Source organism: Anomaloglossus baeobatrachus, chromosome 7, assembly GCF_048569485.1.
Source record: "Anomaloglossus baeobatrachus isolate aAnoBae1 chromosome 7, aAnoBae1.hap1, whole genome shotgun sequence".
NCBI lineage: Eukaryota > Metazoa > Chordata > Amphibia > Anura > Aromobatidae > Anomaloglossus > Anomaloglossus baeobatrachus.
The window spans coordinates 278886548-278902697 of record NC_134359.1 but is presented as its reverse complement, the minus strand read 5'-3'; the positions used below and the strand labels follow the sequence as shown (position 1 = coordinate 278902697).

The window sequence follows — 16150 nt, the reverse complement described above, 5'->3', positions numbered from 1 at the left end:
AGTCTCAGTCCAGTAATGTCTTTCAACTGTTTACTCACTTCTTGCTGGTAGAGTGAGGCAACCCGGGCGATGCTGAGATGAACCAGAGAGAACCAGGTATCCTTCAGGCTGATATAAGGGTGACTGCTGACTCGCCTTCCCAGCACTTTCGTTTCGGACAACCCCTGACTTAAAGCACCATGGGATTCATCCAGGGAAGTCACAGCTGCCTTTCTCCCCTTTCTGACCCGTTTGCTGACAGCGTGGACCAAGGAAAAGATGGTTCCAGGCTCGATCCTCCTTATGGGCCCCCTCGTTGCTGTTGATGCTCTGGCTCTGTGATGGTTCGTGTGGAACCTCTAGTCCCACCACCTGCAGGATTTAGCAGACCACTAAATGGATGTCTGGCTCTAGGGACCTGTTCCCCGTGCGTGCTTTCATTACCAGGAGTCCTCGTACTCAACTCCTTACTGCTCTCTTTCTTCAGGTGTTTTTCAGACTGACTAGGTGGTAATGTACTCCCCCGCCAGCAGCCACTACACGTGCAGGGTCTGACCAGTGGTCCCGCTCTTCTGCGCCTACACTTCAAACACGGCTGCTCCACTCCTTCTCCTCTGACTGCCACTGCACAACTCTCCTTCCAGCTTCACTACAGCACCACACTAACTGAGATGTGGAGGCCATGCCTCCTCCAGGGTCTGCCCAGGGGTCCCCTCTAGTGTGTGTGTGTGTGTGTGTGTGTGTGTGTGTGTGTGACCTAGTTAAAGAGGGTCTGTGCATACACACCCTACTCAGCCTTTGGGATTACCTGTTTTGCACTCACCCAGCATGGGTGCAGTACTCAGTGGTGCCTGACCAGGTCAGGGGTGCCACAGTGACAGGGGGAGGAAGGCCAGACAGCAGACAGGGAGGTAATAGATAGTAAGATGCGACCCACATATTCACTTCCTGTTGCACCTGTCAATCAAATAGCAGTGCATTGCTGGAACTTTACTTGCACATATTTCTGAAATAAAGCATCCAATCTCTGAACAAAAGCTATGCTTACATTCAGCATCCTAGCACCAGTATAGCATCGGCTTCACTTTATATATGAAAATCCTGCTGGCTGTGCCCTATAAGCTGACATACATTTGTTCCTAACAACGTGGATATTTCTCAGACCAGTTGCAGACGTCTGAGTAGCAGATTTTTGTAATGTAAGGTTGTAGGTGACAGCCTGCAGCATGCGCAGGTGACCCATGAGTGGACCCACGTTGTAGCCATACCGCTCTTTCAGGTGCTTTACGTGGTCAGTATTTTCTTCAGAATTCTAAGCTCACAAGATGTTATATTTGTCATTAGCAAACAGTCCCGAATGACGCAGGCCGGCTGTCTCGTCTAGTCTCGTCTCTTCTCCAATATTTCCTTTATCAGGAGCAAGGAAACAGTAACGAACTGCAGGTTTCCTTTGTATCATTTTACTCACAGAACAGAAGATTAAAATTCTCTGAATCATCCATAAAGCAGGAATAGCCTTGTGTGTCCTCTGCCCAATTTGAGTTTCACCCTTTGTGGCTTCTTCAGGGTCTTCTTCCTTGCCCCAGAAGAAGCCAATAAGATGAAACATGATATGACATTTCTAATATTCTGTTTTAAAAAAGGACAGTAGAATGAAACAAAGTCAGCGTACAGCACATCATTACTGGTGTCTGCTGCTGTTCTTAGAGGAATCAGTGGAGAAGAGAGGCGAGTGCAGGCCTATGTGAATTGGGACTGTTTGCAGTTTTGCTTAAGACACATTGGAAGGGATCCGGTCAGGTCCCCTGTGGCCTCCAACCCAGCAGCATTGTAACCTGTACACCCTTATTCCCTCCCTAACTAGCTTTATATAATTCTATTTGATATTATAAATGTTTTTTTTTTTAAAAAATGACTTATAAACCTCGCTGTTTCTATGCTAATTAGGGCCCTGACTAGTCACAGGGGTGTTAGTTCCCCAGACTAGTCGGCCTTCTTTCCATGTTATCACTTGTGTCCCCGCCAGGTAATGGAAATCTTGCGCATGTGCGCGGTTCATTTCAGTGCACTTTTGTAGTCGTGTGAACTCTTCACGGTTTCACAAGGCACGTTGCGCAAAACCGGAAGTTTAGAAGACATGTGCGTGAGCACTTCCAGTCATGCACAGTGTGTCTGATTAAGCCGGGAAGTGTCCACCCTGCTTCTGAGGCGCACAGACACGGCTGAAAGGAGCCACACGCATGCGCGAGATTTCCTTTAAATGGCAGTGACGCCGGCACATGGAAATCATGGAAAGAGGGCTGACTAGTCTGGGGGACACCCATGTGACTAGTCAACGCCCTAATTAGAATAGGGACAGCGAAGTTTTATTAGTGAATAGCGTTATACAGGGCGGGTTAGGGAGGGAGTTTGGGCATATAGGGATCAATGCTGCTGGGATGGAGGCCATAGGGGACCTGACAGGTTCCCTGTAACATCTTAAGAACGTACAACTCTGAAGAAAACGTATCTAGCTAAGTGCCTCACATTGTGGATCTAATTTGCCTATAACCGTATGGCGGCATTTTGAGGCTACGATTTTTTTAGTGTTACATTACCGCGTTGGGCGACGCTCACCTTTGCCCACTGACACACCAGCTGTTTTTGTTCCGTGTACTCCAGGGACAGACGCTTTTCCTTAGGAGGAGTAAGGAACATGGATGGGGGTAGTTGTAGCCCGGAGCTGAGAGGGAGGAAGAACTGGAACGGACTGGGGGCCATGTCACCCCTGCACCGCACTGATGGAGTGTCCTAGGGAACAGAAGATATTTTAGATGAAAAGGAAAGGGTCATTCCCAGGAGAAAGATGATATCGTAGGATCCTCACATTAACCCACGGGGAGTAAAATCTTTCTTACCCCTAAGTATATATATAAAGCTGAGTGTATGTATGTATATGTATGTGTGTGTGTGTGTCCGCTAAAGTAATCCGCACCGTCGCATTTACAATCACAAAATTTTGCACAGACGCCTCATGTGACTCAGGGAATGTCATAGACTATGTTTTGATGGGAAAATTTAACTCCGAGCTTTACAGTTACTCTCCAAAAAAACTGCCTCCATTAAAGTCAATGGAGCTGGGAGCTACAGGTCATTAATAGGAGCTGTGATTGGTTGCTATAGGTACGAAAGACATTCATAGTATAAGAAGCTTATGTGTGAGGTAACATGATATCGGTGGGGAGACGGATAGAAACAGAGAGAGACAGACAGAGAAACAGACGGAGACAGGGAAAGAGACAGACAGAGACAGACAGACAAAGAGACAGAGGCAGACAGACACAGACAGGGAAAGAGACAGAGAGACAGGGAAAGAGACAGACAAGGAAAAAGACAGGGAAAGACAGAGACGGGGAAAGAGACAGACAGGGAAAGAGACATAGTGACAGACGGGGAAAGAGACAGAGAGATAGAGACAGACAGGGAAAGAGACAAACACAGAGACAGACAAAAACAGACAGGGAAAGAGACAGACCTGTAAAGAGACAGACCTGTAAAGAGACAGACAGACAGGGACAAAGACAGGCAGACAAAGAAAGAGACAGACAGAGAGACAGACAAAGACAGACGGGGAAAGAGACAGACGGGGAAAGACGGGGAAAGAGACAGATGGGGAAAGTGACAGACGGGGAAAGAGAGAGAGAGACAGACAGAGAGATAGACACATATACACAGAGACTGGGAGAGAGACAGAGAGACAGTTACTATCCCGGGCAACGCCGGGTACTACAGCTAGTATGATATAAATATATGATGCGTCCTTCCTTCTTACATAGGGAATATACTGACTCTGCCACCTACTGGCCGGGGCAGGTATAGCATAAAATAGACATCTGTAAATAGCGATGGTGAAGATGACTTACCAATGGAATGTCCACGCCAGTCACCCTTTCAGGGGACAGAGATGCCCGACTAGGGGAGTCCATACCAGAAGGGGGAGACAGGCTGAGGTCCACAATTGGTGGAGTTGAGAACGGGGGGCTGTCTCCTTCCCGAAAACGAGGCAGGTACCCTGTAAAGTAGGAGAAGCATGTCATTGGAGAAGGAATAGAAGGGAGACACAATCTGGGCACAGAAAGGTGTAAAGCAAAAATTGAAAGGGGGTGCAAAACGGTACCTGGAGGGGGTGAGGGGCAAATAGGGGTGATGACAGTGGTTCCATCATCCCGTATCATCAGCTCGTGGTGCACTGAACCTCTCTTGGTGCTCCCCCCATTGCGATCTCTCTTCTCTCGTGCTGCCCGCAGCTTAGAGATACTGAGCTTCAGGTCTAGGGGCTCGTCCAGTGAGTGCATGATCAATGGCTACACCCTGAGCGCCCCCCCAGCCGTCCGTCCTGCGTAGAGAGGAAAAGTCGATTAGAACAATATGCATACATTCATACAGAGGCCTGACACTAATCTGCAGCACATTGCACCATTATCCCATCGCATAGCGAAAACCCCACATTCAAGCAGGGGGTTAAACATCTATGTGCCAGGGTGCAGTGTCAATACCAATTGCCACGTGTGGTTTCCTGACGGAGGGGGTGTAGGATCCCCCTATGAGATGTAACATACCCCCTCTCCTAAGGGAATCTGGGAGAGGGAGGGTCACCCATCCAGTGCCATGTGGGGATAAAGGCGTGTCCCCCCCACCACCCTCTGCGCCACCCCCATACTGGGCAGAGGGCCAGCCATGGCCAGACACTGAGGAATGTTGGAGGCCTGGGAGCACGGTGGAGAGAGAATGGGAGGGTGGAGAGAGATGGTGAAGGGGAGGGCGAGAGAGGACACAGCCAATGTGAAGGGGAAGGACACTGGAGAAGAGGGGCAGAATGACAGGAGAGGAAAAGACAGTGGACGGGGAGGAGAGACAGGAGCGAGAGGGACAGGCACAGAAAGGCGAGGAAGCCACTGGGTGACAGGTAGCCGAGGGTATGAGGAAAAGAGAGAGCCGAGGGCTAGAAAACAGCACAGGACACATGAGAGGGACCGCAGCACAATGCACACGTACATAACAGTGCCCAGATACATAACAGTGCCCAGATACATAACAGTACCCAGATACATAACAGTGCCCAGATACACAACAGTGCCCAGATACACACAACAATGCCCAGGTACACACAACAGTACCCAGATACATAACAGTGCCCAGATACACAACAGTGCCCAGATACACAACAGTGCCCAGACACATAACAATGCCCAGATACATAACAGTGCCCAGATACACAATGCCCAGATACACATCAATGCCCAGATACATAACAGTGCCCAGATATACAACAATGCCCAGATATACACACAATGCCCAGGTACACACAACAGTACCCAGATACATAACAGTGCCCAGATACACAACAGTGCCCAGATACACAACAGTGCCCAGACACATAACAATGCCCAGATACATAACAGTGCCCAGATATACAACAATGCCCAGATATACACACAATGCCCAGGTACACACAACAGTACCCAGATACATAACAGTGCCCAGATACACAACAGTGCCCAGATACACAACAGTGCCCAGACACATAACAATGCCCAGATACACAATGCCCAGGTACACACAATGCACACGTACATAACAGTGCCCAGATACATAACAGTGCCCAGATACATAACAGTGCCCAGATACATAACAGTACCCAGATACATAACAGTGCCCAGATACACAACAGTGCCCAGATACACACAACAATGCCCAGGTACACACAACAGTACCCAGATACATAACAGTGCCCAGATACACAACAGTGCCCAGATACACAACAGTGCCCAGACACATAACAATGCCCAGATACATAACAGTGCCCAGATACACAATGCCCAGATACACATCAATGCCCAGATACATAACAGTGCCCAGATATACAACAATGCCCAGATATACACACAATGCCCAGATATAAACACAATGCCCAGGTACACACAATGCACACGTACATAACAGTGCCCAGATACATAACAGTGCCCAGATACATAACAGTGCCCAGATACATAACAGTGCCCAGATACATAATAATGCCCAGATACATAATAATGGCCAGATACACACAACAATGCTCAGGTACACACACAACAATGCCCAGAATCATACAATGCACAGATACAGAGCAATGCCCAGATACACACAACAATGCCCAGATACACACAACAATGCCCAGATACATAATAATGCCCAGATACACAACAATGCCCAGATACATAACAATGCCCCGATACACACACAACAATGCCCAGATACACACACACACACACACACACACACACAACAATGCCCAGATACACGCACAAAACTGCCCAGATACAGAACAATGCGCATATACCCACAATGCCCAGATACAGAACAATACCCAGATAGACACATAATGCCCAGATACTTAATAATAATAATAATAATAATAATAATAATAATAATTAATAATAATTTTATTCATTTATATAGCGCTATTAATTCCACAGCGCTTTACATACATTGGCAATACTGTCCCCATTGGGGCTCACAATCTAGAGTCCCTATCTGTATGTCTTTGGAGTAATGCCCAGATACACACATAATAATGCCCAGATGGACACGTACACACATACATAACAATGCCCAGGTACACATATATAACAATTCACATGTGCACATGTATATAACAATAGCCATGAACATATACACACAATGTCCATGTGCTTACCTACATAATGCCCATGTACACATATACAGTAATGTACATATACACAAACACACAAGGATATACAGTGCACATCGATTCTTAAACATACATGTACATTCACATTAATAATCTTACATGTGTACCATCACATAAATATACACTACTCACAAAAAGTTCGGTTTAAATTTATGTAAAACGTAAAAAGTTCACGCTACAGAAATATTTTATCATGAAACTCTGGCATTTAAGTTATAGCAGCAATTGGGATTTCCTCATCCCAAACAATCTATTGAAACAAAAGCTAATAAAAGTGGTGAATATACCCCCTAAAATGTCAGTGTCTCAATAACATGTCATGTGGCCTTGAGCATCAATTACAGCTGACAATGACGCCTCCTGCTGGTCACAAGTGGAGTTATTGTCTGTGGAGGCGGCATCCCATTCTTCTTGAAGGGCGGCCGTCAGGTCATTGAGGTTCTGGGGTCCAAAGTTATAGCCTCTACACGGCGACTCAGCTGATCCCATAGGTTTTCTATAGGATTCAGGTCTGGAGAAAGTGCGGCCGCCGCATTTGAGGTTCCCCAATCTCCAGCAGCCGTTCCCTAATGATGCGACCTCGATGAGCTGGAGCATTGTCCTCCATGAAGATGAAATTAGGCCGGTGTTGGTCATGTAGAGGCACAATGACTGGATTAAGTATGTTATTCCAGTAGTAGAAGCTGTCACTGTACCATTCAGAAAGTATAGGGCAGTTCTGTACTAACTAGACACTCCAGCCTACACTGTAACACCACCACTACCACTAAAGGCTCGTCTGGCAGCAGTGGCTGATGTATATCGCTTTTCTTTATGTCTTAAATATCCTTAGCAGCCATCATTTCTGCTCAGCGAATTTCAACTTTCATCAGTGACCAGCACTGAGGCCACTGGTCCCCCTGGTACATGACGCCTGTGTCTGGTGGTATGGTCAGGTATGTAGATGACGCCTGTGCCTGGTGTTGTGCTCGGGTACATAGATGACGCCTGTGCCTGGTGTTGTGCTCGGGTACATAGATGACTCCTGTGCCTGGTGGTGTGGTCAGTTATGTAGATGATGCCTGTGCCTGGTGGTGTGGTCAGATACATAGATGACGCCTGTGCCTGGTGGTATGGTCAGCTACGTAGATGGCGCCTGTGCCTGGTGTTGTGCTCGGGTACATAGATGACACCTGTGCCTCGTGGTGTGGTCAGGTACATAGATGACTCCTGTGCTTGTTGGTGTGGTCAGGTACATAGATGATGCTTGTGCCTGGTGGTGTGGTCAGGTACATAGATGATGCCTGTGCCTGGTGGTGTGGTTAAATATGTACATGACGCCTGTGCCTGGTGGTGTGGTCAGGCACGTAGATGACGATTGTGCCTGGTGGTGTGGTCAGGTATGTAGATGACACCTCTGCCTGGTGGTGTGGTCAGGTACGTAGATGACACTGATGTAAATGGTTTTTAATGGTCTGATGTGACACTAAGGTGCCTCTCACCTCCCGTAAATGTGCCTGGAGTTATGTGGCATTCATCATGAAGTTCCAAAGGCATTATTCACAATGAAGCGGTCATCAGTGTGGGATGTAGCCAAAGGAAGTCCACTTCTGTGCCTTTCTATGACTTTTCCAGCCTCTCTGTGTCTCTGCACAACCTGCTGGTGACACTCTAAGCTCAGTGGCCACTCCTGTCTGAGAACATCCTGCTTGAAGCCTCACAACGGCACGGTACTGCTGATCAATTGCTAGGTGTCATCTTGGTCTCATGATGTCAAAACGTGACCAGCACGATGAGGACGGTGGTTTAATACCCATTCTAATTGAACCCTGAAATTTATTGGACGATTCATGGATCAAACCCCTAATGTGAATTTTGCCCCTAAGCTCCATGTTAGAGAACGGCAAGTCTTCAAATAGTGAGCAGTAGGACATGTGCATTCAGAAGGTTAGAGAAGGTCACATTAAGTTCACCTGAAAAGGTCAGAGGGCATCTTAGGACCATCCTGAAATTTCACCCGAAAGCCAAATATCCCTGCCTTTCTGTGAGTAGTTTATATAAAATCTAATCCCATACATCAGAAATACAACCACATGCCTCCGATCGTCAATGTATCTATACACTGCCATTGTGAATTATCGGGTATACATACTGTACATATACAATATCATATATATCCATCACAGACAGTCACTAAAAGAATATTTTACATTTTTGATCACAAAAGTAAAAAAACAAATGCCTCCAACACCAGTCATAGCAGAACATCTCTCAGGATTTGATAGCTGGACGCTCTTGTGCACCTTCCTGAGACTTTAACTCATCCTTCTAATGTAAAAACTGAGACTTTCCAAAGTTGTTCCCTCATGCTGGCCGTACGCCATGTTTGTGTTTATGGGAAATTCAGAGAGGTCATTGTGGGCCAAATAAGATGTTCAGATGACAGCTCTTGCACATGACCATGGACATATGACATGGTGCACTTTGGGAAATCACAATAAGGCTATGTGTGCACACTGCATCTTTGTGGTGACCACAAAGATGCACGTTTTTGGCCCCAAAAAATGCACCCGTGGTGAAAACGCTACATTTGAAGCTCACAGGGAGCACCATAAAACATGACCGCCCGCTACGAGCTTCACGCAGCCACTGAAGTGAGCTGCGCGATCAGCGGTGACGTCACTCAGGTGATTTGTGGTCAAACGTGGAGGATTCCAGCTGTGTCCACGACTAACCTGAGTGACGTCATCACTGATCGCGGCTCAGTTGCTGCCTCTACTTCACAGCGGGCAGTCATGTTCTATGGCCACTCACTGTGATATTCAGATGTAGCAGTGGTGGAAGCATTTTCGACCTTGTGTGGATTACATCAGACCTGCAGGGGTATTTTGGGGGTGAACAAAGGGGTGAAAGAGGGTGGCTTTGTTGTCTTTTATTTCAAATAAAGGATTTTTTCGGTGTTTGTGTTTATTTACTTTCACTTACAGATTAGTAATGGGTGTCTCATAGAAGCCTGCCATTACTAATCCAGGTCTTAGTGGCTGCTGTGGGCTGCCATTAACTCCCTCATTACCCCGATTGCCACCGCATCAGGGCAATCAGGAAGAGCCGGGTAAAGTGCCGGGACTTTCGCATCTAATGGATGTCGCGATTCCGGGCGGCGGTTGGCTGATATTTTTAAGCTGGGGGGGTGTCCAACAACCATGGCTATCCCCAGCTTGAAAAAACCAGCCCACAGCTGTCGGGTTTTATCTGTGCTGGTATTTGGGGGGATCCTACGTCCATTTTTTATGTATTTATTTTACTGTATGATATATACCCGCCCTCTAGCATCTGTGATTGGAAGCCTCAGACACGCTGTCAATCAGCGTGGGGGCTCGTCTGACTGCAACCAATCACAGACACTAGTGGGCAGGGGAAGTGTGGCGCCCTGGACAAGCCAGGACGTCACAGGTACTGCAACAACACACCCCACACCCCGGTTAGGAACATCAAAGTCAGACACAAATCCTTGTTGCCTCCCTCCAGGGGCTGATGTCCACACCAGGTGGGGTGGAGGCAGGCGGTTGGCTCCTCCCACCGAGGAGTTCACAGTCCTGGAGGCGGGAAAAGGAAGGCAGTTGAGTTTGGAGTGTAGTTGAGGAGAGTCAGGGGAAGTGGAGGAACTGACTGGCCGTGTCCGGGTACGTGGCCCGGGCACCTGACAGCAAGGTTGGCAGACGGTGGTGACTGTCTGCAGGAAAGGCCGATTGACGCACAACCGAAAGAACCGGGGACGGGCGGTGGCCCGCCAGTACCGGATCGGGGAGCGAAGAGAAGTCAGCACCATCTGGCAGGGCCTACGGACCCCGACCAGGCTAGGAGTCGTCGTTAAACCAGTCAAATCCGTCAGCGACGGGAACCTCTGGGGTTTCCCAGCAGTAAAGAACCAACTGAAGGCAACCGTCCAAACCGTGAGGGAGAGAAAGCTACCGCCAGAGCTAGAGCTCCCAGGGCCAGAGTCTGCGGGCAAACAGGGCTCCCTTAGCCAACCAACTGCTGGGGAGCGGGTTACCGGTGGGAAGCCATCGGGGCCGAGAACATCATACCGCCGGTGCAGGGAAAGACAGTTACCGCCAACCTACCGGGAGTGACCGTCGCAGCCGTCTGTGGGACTCGTCCATCCAGTCGTTTGTTTTACCAAAGACTCCGTGTACGTTACTGGCTGAGTAAGTACCACCGTGCTGTCTGGCACTGCGCTGCCCCGCGACCCTGCACCTGGCCAGGCCCCGCAATCCACCAACCGGACGACAACTCCGGGCCCCGGCACTACCAAAATCCCCCTACCCACGGAGAGGAGAGAAACATCCCAGCTGCTCCCTGTCATCGCTCCCGGGATCCCCGTACAGAGCAGCGGTGGTGCCCCAACCTCACCACACACCGTGGGTGGCGTCACAAACCGACATCCCAAACCCCAACAAACCACCCCTTTCACTCATGGGCGAGGAGCGCCGCTCGAGTCCCCGGATCCGGCCCACCGCTCGAGCCACCGAGCAGCAGCAGCGCCGGACCCGAGCATGGTGAGTGCAGCGCACCGCCGCCCGCAACAACTTGGCGTCACGAACAGGATCCTACCGTTCTACCGCCTGGTGGAAGTGCGCCTTGTGTCCTGCCGGAGGTGTCCGGCCGAAAATTTTCGAGAGCCGCCATATTGGGCGCGAGAAGTCCCCGCTCGAGCGTCTTCCCGAGCAGTGAAGGCGTGAAAGCCGAAGCTCCGCCCCTGAAGAGGAGGTGTCAGCAAGACACCAAGGGGGCACGGATGGCGTCTGGCCGCATGTAGACCCTGGCTCCTGGAAGAAACCACTGCCGGCATGTCCTTCCCGCCCGACCACGCAGAGGTCCCTGAGTTGGTGCCAGGAACAGCGGCGTGGATCAGAGCCCGCATGGCTGGGGTCTCCCGACATTACCAGGACCAGATATGTCGGTTGATGGAGCAGTGGACCGTGGAGGTGGAGGAACTCGCCGCGGTCGCTCGGGTGTATGGAATGGAGGCTGTGATGAAAGAGCGGGTGAATAACCCACGCCCCTACGTCCCGGAGGGACCGGCCACTGCGGCTGGGGGGCCCGGTCTGCCCCTGACCCCCATACTGCCTCCGTCTTCCCGGCTTGCACACCCCGCCCCCGCTGGTCCATCTCGCTTACGGCCCCCTGCAACGGCAGCAGGAGGAGCGGTGAACCCGGAGGCTGCGGCAGCTGGCGGCAACCCGCCTGACGCAGGCACGGACGATAGCGACTCTGGGCCTGACACCGAACCTGTCTCGGAGGACGAGGGGGTCGTCGCCGTGTGTGGCATGGAGGCCACTTACATCCCAAGGAACGGGAATAAGGGATACCAGGCGGCCCTTCCTCGTCGCGCCTGCTATGCGCTGGAGGGGCTAGTGCCCGTGTTTTTCCACCCGGGGCCGGGTGAAGAAGATGAAAGCGATCAGTGATGGCGGCGGCCCTCCGCTGCAAGTGTCCCCGTTGGGACCACCAGCACCGTTGTGTGATGTTCTTGTATGTTGTTGAATGTAACCGAATGATAAGAAGAAGCAATCAACCGAACTGTGACTAGATTAGCACCGTGATTGAACCGGCCGTTGCCGGCAACTAGTCCCCGTTGGGACTTTCTGCAACCATGTGTAAGGAACTACCGTACTTACGGACAAGCCCGAGAACTCGCAGGGCAACCACAAACTTGTGGCGTGTAAATAAAATTGTTGGCTTGATACCGTAACCGCCTCCGGAGAGGCTGATTTGGGAGGATGGGCCTGGAGGAAAGGGATGGCCCAGGCCCGCCACTACCGTAACCGGTGGCAATCCTCCGGGGGTTCAGGGGTCCCCCTATGGACGTGGGTCCCCTGAAAGAGACCGTACCCGCTCGGGCAATTTGGTTCTGGACTGGGGCAAGGGGTGCTGACCACTTCTTAGGGGCAGCATCAGGGCCAGGTTGTTTGGGCGGGGGAGAGCGGAAGCCGTACCGTTATAAAATGTTTGTGAACTTACATGTTTTACCGTTTTCTACCTTTTTTTTCCTCAGTTGTGAAAATAAAACCGGTGATGGACGAGCAGCCCGCGGACAGTCTGCGTTTAACCAAGGGGGAATGTGGCACCCTGGACAAGCCAGGACGTCACAGGTACTGCAACAACACACCCCGGTTAGGAACATCAAAGTCAGACACAAATCCTTGTTGCCTCCCTCCAGGGGCTGATGTCCACACCAGGTGGGGCGGAGCCAGGCAGTTGGCTCCTCCCACCGAGGAGTTCACAGTCCTGGAGGCGGGAAAAGGAAGGCAGTTGAGTTTGGAGTGTAGATGAGGAAAGTCAGGGGAAGTGGTAGTGGAGGAACTGACTGGCCATGTCTGGGTACGTGGCCCGGGCACCTGACAGCAAGGTTGGCAGACGGTGGTGACCGTCTGCAGGAGATGCCGATTGACGCACAACCGAAAGGACCGGGGACGGGCGGTGGCCCGCCGGTACCGGATCGGGGAGCGAAGAGAAGCCAGCACCATCCGGCAGGGCCTACGGACCCCGACCAGGCTAGGAGTTGCCGTTAAACCGGTCAAATCCGTCAGCGACGGGAACCTCCGGGGTTTCCCAGCAGTAAAGACCCGACTGAAGGCAACCGTCCAAACCGTGAGGGAGAGAAAGCTACCGCCAGAGCTAGAGCTCCCAGGGCCAGAGCCTGCGGGCAAACAGGGCTCCCTTAGCCAACCAACCGCTGGGGAGCGGGTTACCGGTGGGAAGCCATCGGGGCCGAGAACATCATACCGGTGCAGGGAGAGACAGTTACCGCCAACCTACCGGGAGTGACCGTCGCAGCCGTCTGTGGGACTCGTCCATCCAGCCGTTTGTTTTACCAAAGACTCCGTGTGCATTACTGGCTGAGTAAGTACCACCATGCCGTCTGGCACTGCGCTGCCCCGCGACCCTGCACCTGGCCAGGCCCCGTAATCCACCAACCGGACGACAACTCCGGGCCCCGGGACTACCAAAATCCCCCTACCCACGGAGGGGAGAGAAACATCCCAGCTGCTCCCTGTCATCGCTCCCGGGATCCCCGTACAGAGCAGCGGTGGTGCCCCAACCTCACCACACACCGTGGGTGGCGTCACAAACCGACATCCCAAACCCCAACAAACCACCCCTTTCACTCATGGGCGAGGAGCACCGCTCGAGACCCCGGATCCGGCCCACCGCTCGAGCCACCGAGCAGCAGCGCCGGACCCGAGCGTGGTGAGCGCAGCGCCCCGCCGCCCGCGACAGAAGCAGAATGAGAGGCCGCGGGAGCAATGTGACAGCCGACCAGGTGACTCAGTAAGTATGAAGCGCTTGCTCCTACCCCTTTAAGCCAGATTCTGGTCCCCATAGACTTTATATGGGGATCGGCATCTGGCCAGATACCAAAGATCAATCCCCGAACCAGAGTCAGCGGGGGATTGATCTGCCAATCCTCCGAAACGCAGGGACAAAACACAAAAAGAATTGACATGCAGCATCTTTTTGGTCACCACAAAGATGCAGCCAAAAAAACTGCAACATGCACACAGCAAAAATGAAATCTCATAGACTTTGCTGGGGAAGGAAACTGCACCCGAAAAACAAGCAAAAATGCGGCAAAAAAAACCCCCGCAGCGTGTGCATATAGCCTTAGGGACCTCAATTAGGGAAGCTGGGATCTCCAGTTGTAATCTGTGGGGACCCCTGGCAGTAAGTGTTGCATTTCACTGCCGTGCCCCCATTGGTGAAAGGAGGTATTACACAGCGTCCATTTATATCAATGGGTGTATGGGTAAGACAGGTGCTCCAGAGTGAGATATGCTCCATGTAACCACTCCTTACAAAAAATGGGGATCCAAAACAGAGGACCCACCTCTGTTAATTCCCTAATAGGGTGCATGTAAATTGTTATTCTAAATTAAACAATCCCTTTTATTAGCAGACGCTCCAGGTGTAGCTCATATGGAAAAAAAAATATATATCTTTTGTATACTGATTAGTTGACTGACAGATATATACACTAAGCCCTATATAATATATGCACACGTAATCGAAGACTCTGACATGTCCTATGTGCATTCCCATACACGCAGGATGAGATCAGGGCTCCACTGGGAGACACACAAGGTGACAGCGAGCAGCCAGCTGTGACTGAGGACACAGGAAGGACTGATGGCAGCCATGGGACTAGGGGGCGCTGACAGCGTGTAACCACCAGGGAGGATATAAGTGTCAGGGAGCACAGCCATGGTGTGACTGATGAACATACACCGGGGAGAATGGAGGAATGAGAATAGACAGGTGAAGGGGATCTGCTGCATGTGACACACAAGAACCATGACATCAATGATGAGACTAAATCCGTATCCTCATGAATACAGAGTGCGCAGGACCTGGAGCCAGCAGCGCCGGGACCGGAGTCACAATTTGGATCAAGATTTAAGATAAATTATTAAAACTGAAAAGTGAATGTAAAAACAAGCAACTTTGCAATTTACTATTCTTTCTCAAGAATAAAGGATTTTTTTATTTTATTGTGTACTGCCCAGTTCTTTGACCCCTGGGATCTATAGTGGTGGCTGGTCTTCTAGACAAGGAGTGCAGCGCTTACAGGCTTTTTGCTATAGAGCGCTGCTCTGAAGCCAGCCATCTTCAGTGCCATTGAGCTGCACCAATACTTCAAGCCGGGGCCGTTTACCAGCAGGCGCCACCTAGTCGGCAGGCTGGAGAAGCAGTAGATTGGATATCAGATAGGACAGGGTTAAGTCGAGGTAGAGGAGGAGTGACGGGTGGCAAAATGGTTGGCTAGTAGTGCTGGCTTCATGGGGTGCAAATTCTGGATAGGGTTCGAGTAAGAGAAGACGAGACCACTGTGTCAGGGCCAGTTAGAGAACCCTGAGGTAACCTCAAGAGGTCCGGAGCCTACGGCTCACCCCAGCGGGCTTAGAAAGTCGTGCAACTAGAGAGCCGTCGTGGTTCAGAGCCGGACAAAGGTGTGAGGAATAGGAGGAATGGAGACACAGACCTGGCAGCTTGAGTACGAGTTCCAAGATTGCGGGGGACAGGTCGAAAAAGAGTACCACAAAAACAGCAGAATCAGAACCGTGAGGAGTGAGGCCATGTTTACCATAAAGGTGTGAAGAATAAACCAAACAAGTTTGGTTGCCAAGTGATCTCTGGTATTGCGTGTGTTACTATTTCGTCTACGACGAGGACCGGCAGCGGGGTGGTGGACATCAGCCTGAAGAAACTAGTAAATGTCATGCACCCCACCCAAAGTCACACCCGTACACGAAGTCTCCATGGCAAAGGAGCACAGCGCCTGTACAGCCCGGCGTTCGTGCCTTCCTTCACATGGACAAGTGCATAGTTAGGGCAAAATCCAGTTAGGCCGTGGAGTGGCGCGCTCCTGAAGACAGAACATGGAGTAACCCCTTCAACCAT

The 16150-nt window shown here is 50.8% G+C and overlaps 1 protein-coding gene across 4 annotated transcripts in view; it reads right to left on the bottom strand.

The window, feature by feature from the left end:
- GLIS2 (GLIS family zinc finger 2) overlaps positions 1-16150 on the bottom strand; it is a 49813-nt gene that overhangs the window by 12269 nt on the left and 21394 nt on the right. For 3 of the 4 annotated variants that reach the window (XM_075318228.1, XM_075318226.1, XM_075318227.1), the window contains 3 exons: positions 4136-4354; positions 3882-4030; positions 2596-2769 (listed from right to left, as the gene is read on the bottom strand). In XM_075318228.1, coding sequence (XP_075174343.1) covers positions 2596-2769; positions 3882-4030; positions 4136-4313 — 501 coding nt within the window. In that variant the 5' untranslated portion in view covers positions 4314-4354. Of the gene's footprint in view, positions 1-2595; positions 2770-3881; positions 4031-4135; positions 4355-4577; positions 4601-16150 lie in introns of those variants that run through there. The other variant, XM_075318229.1, reaches the window with a different exon arrangement.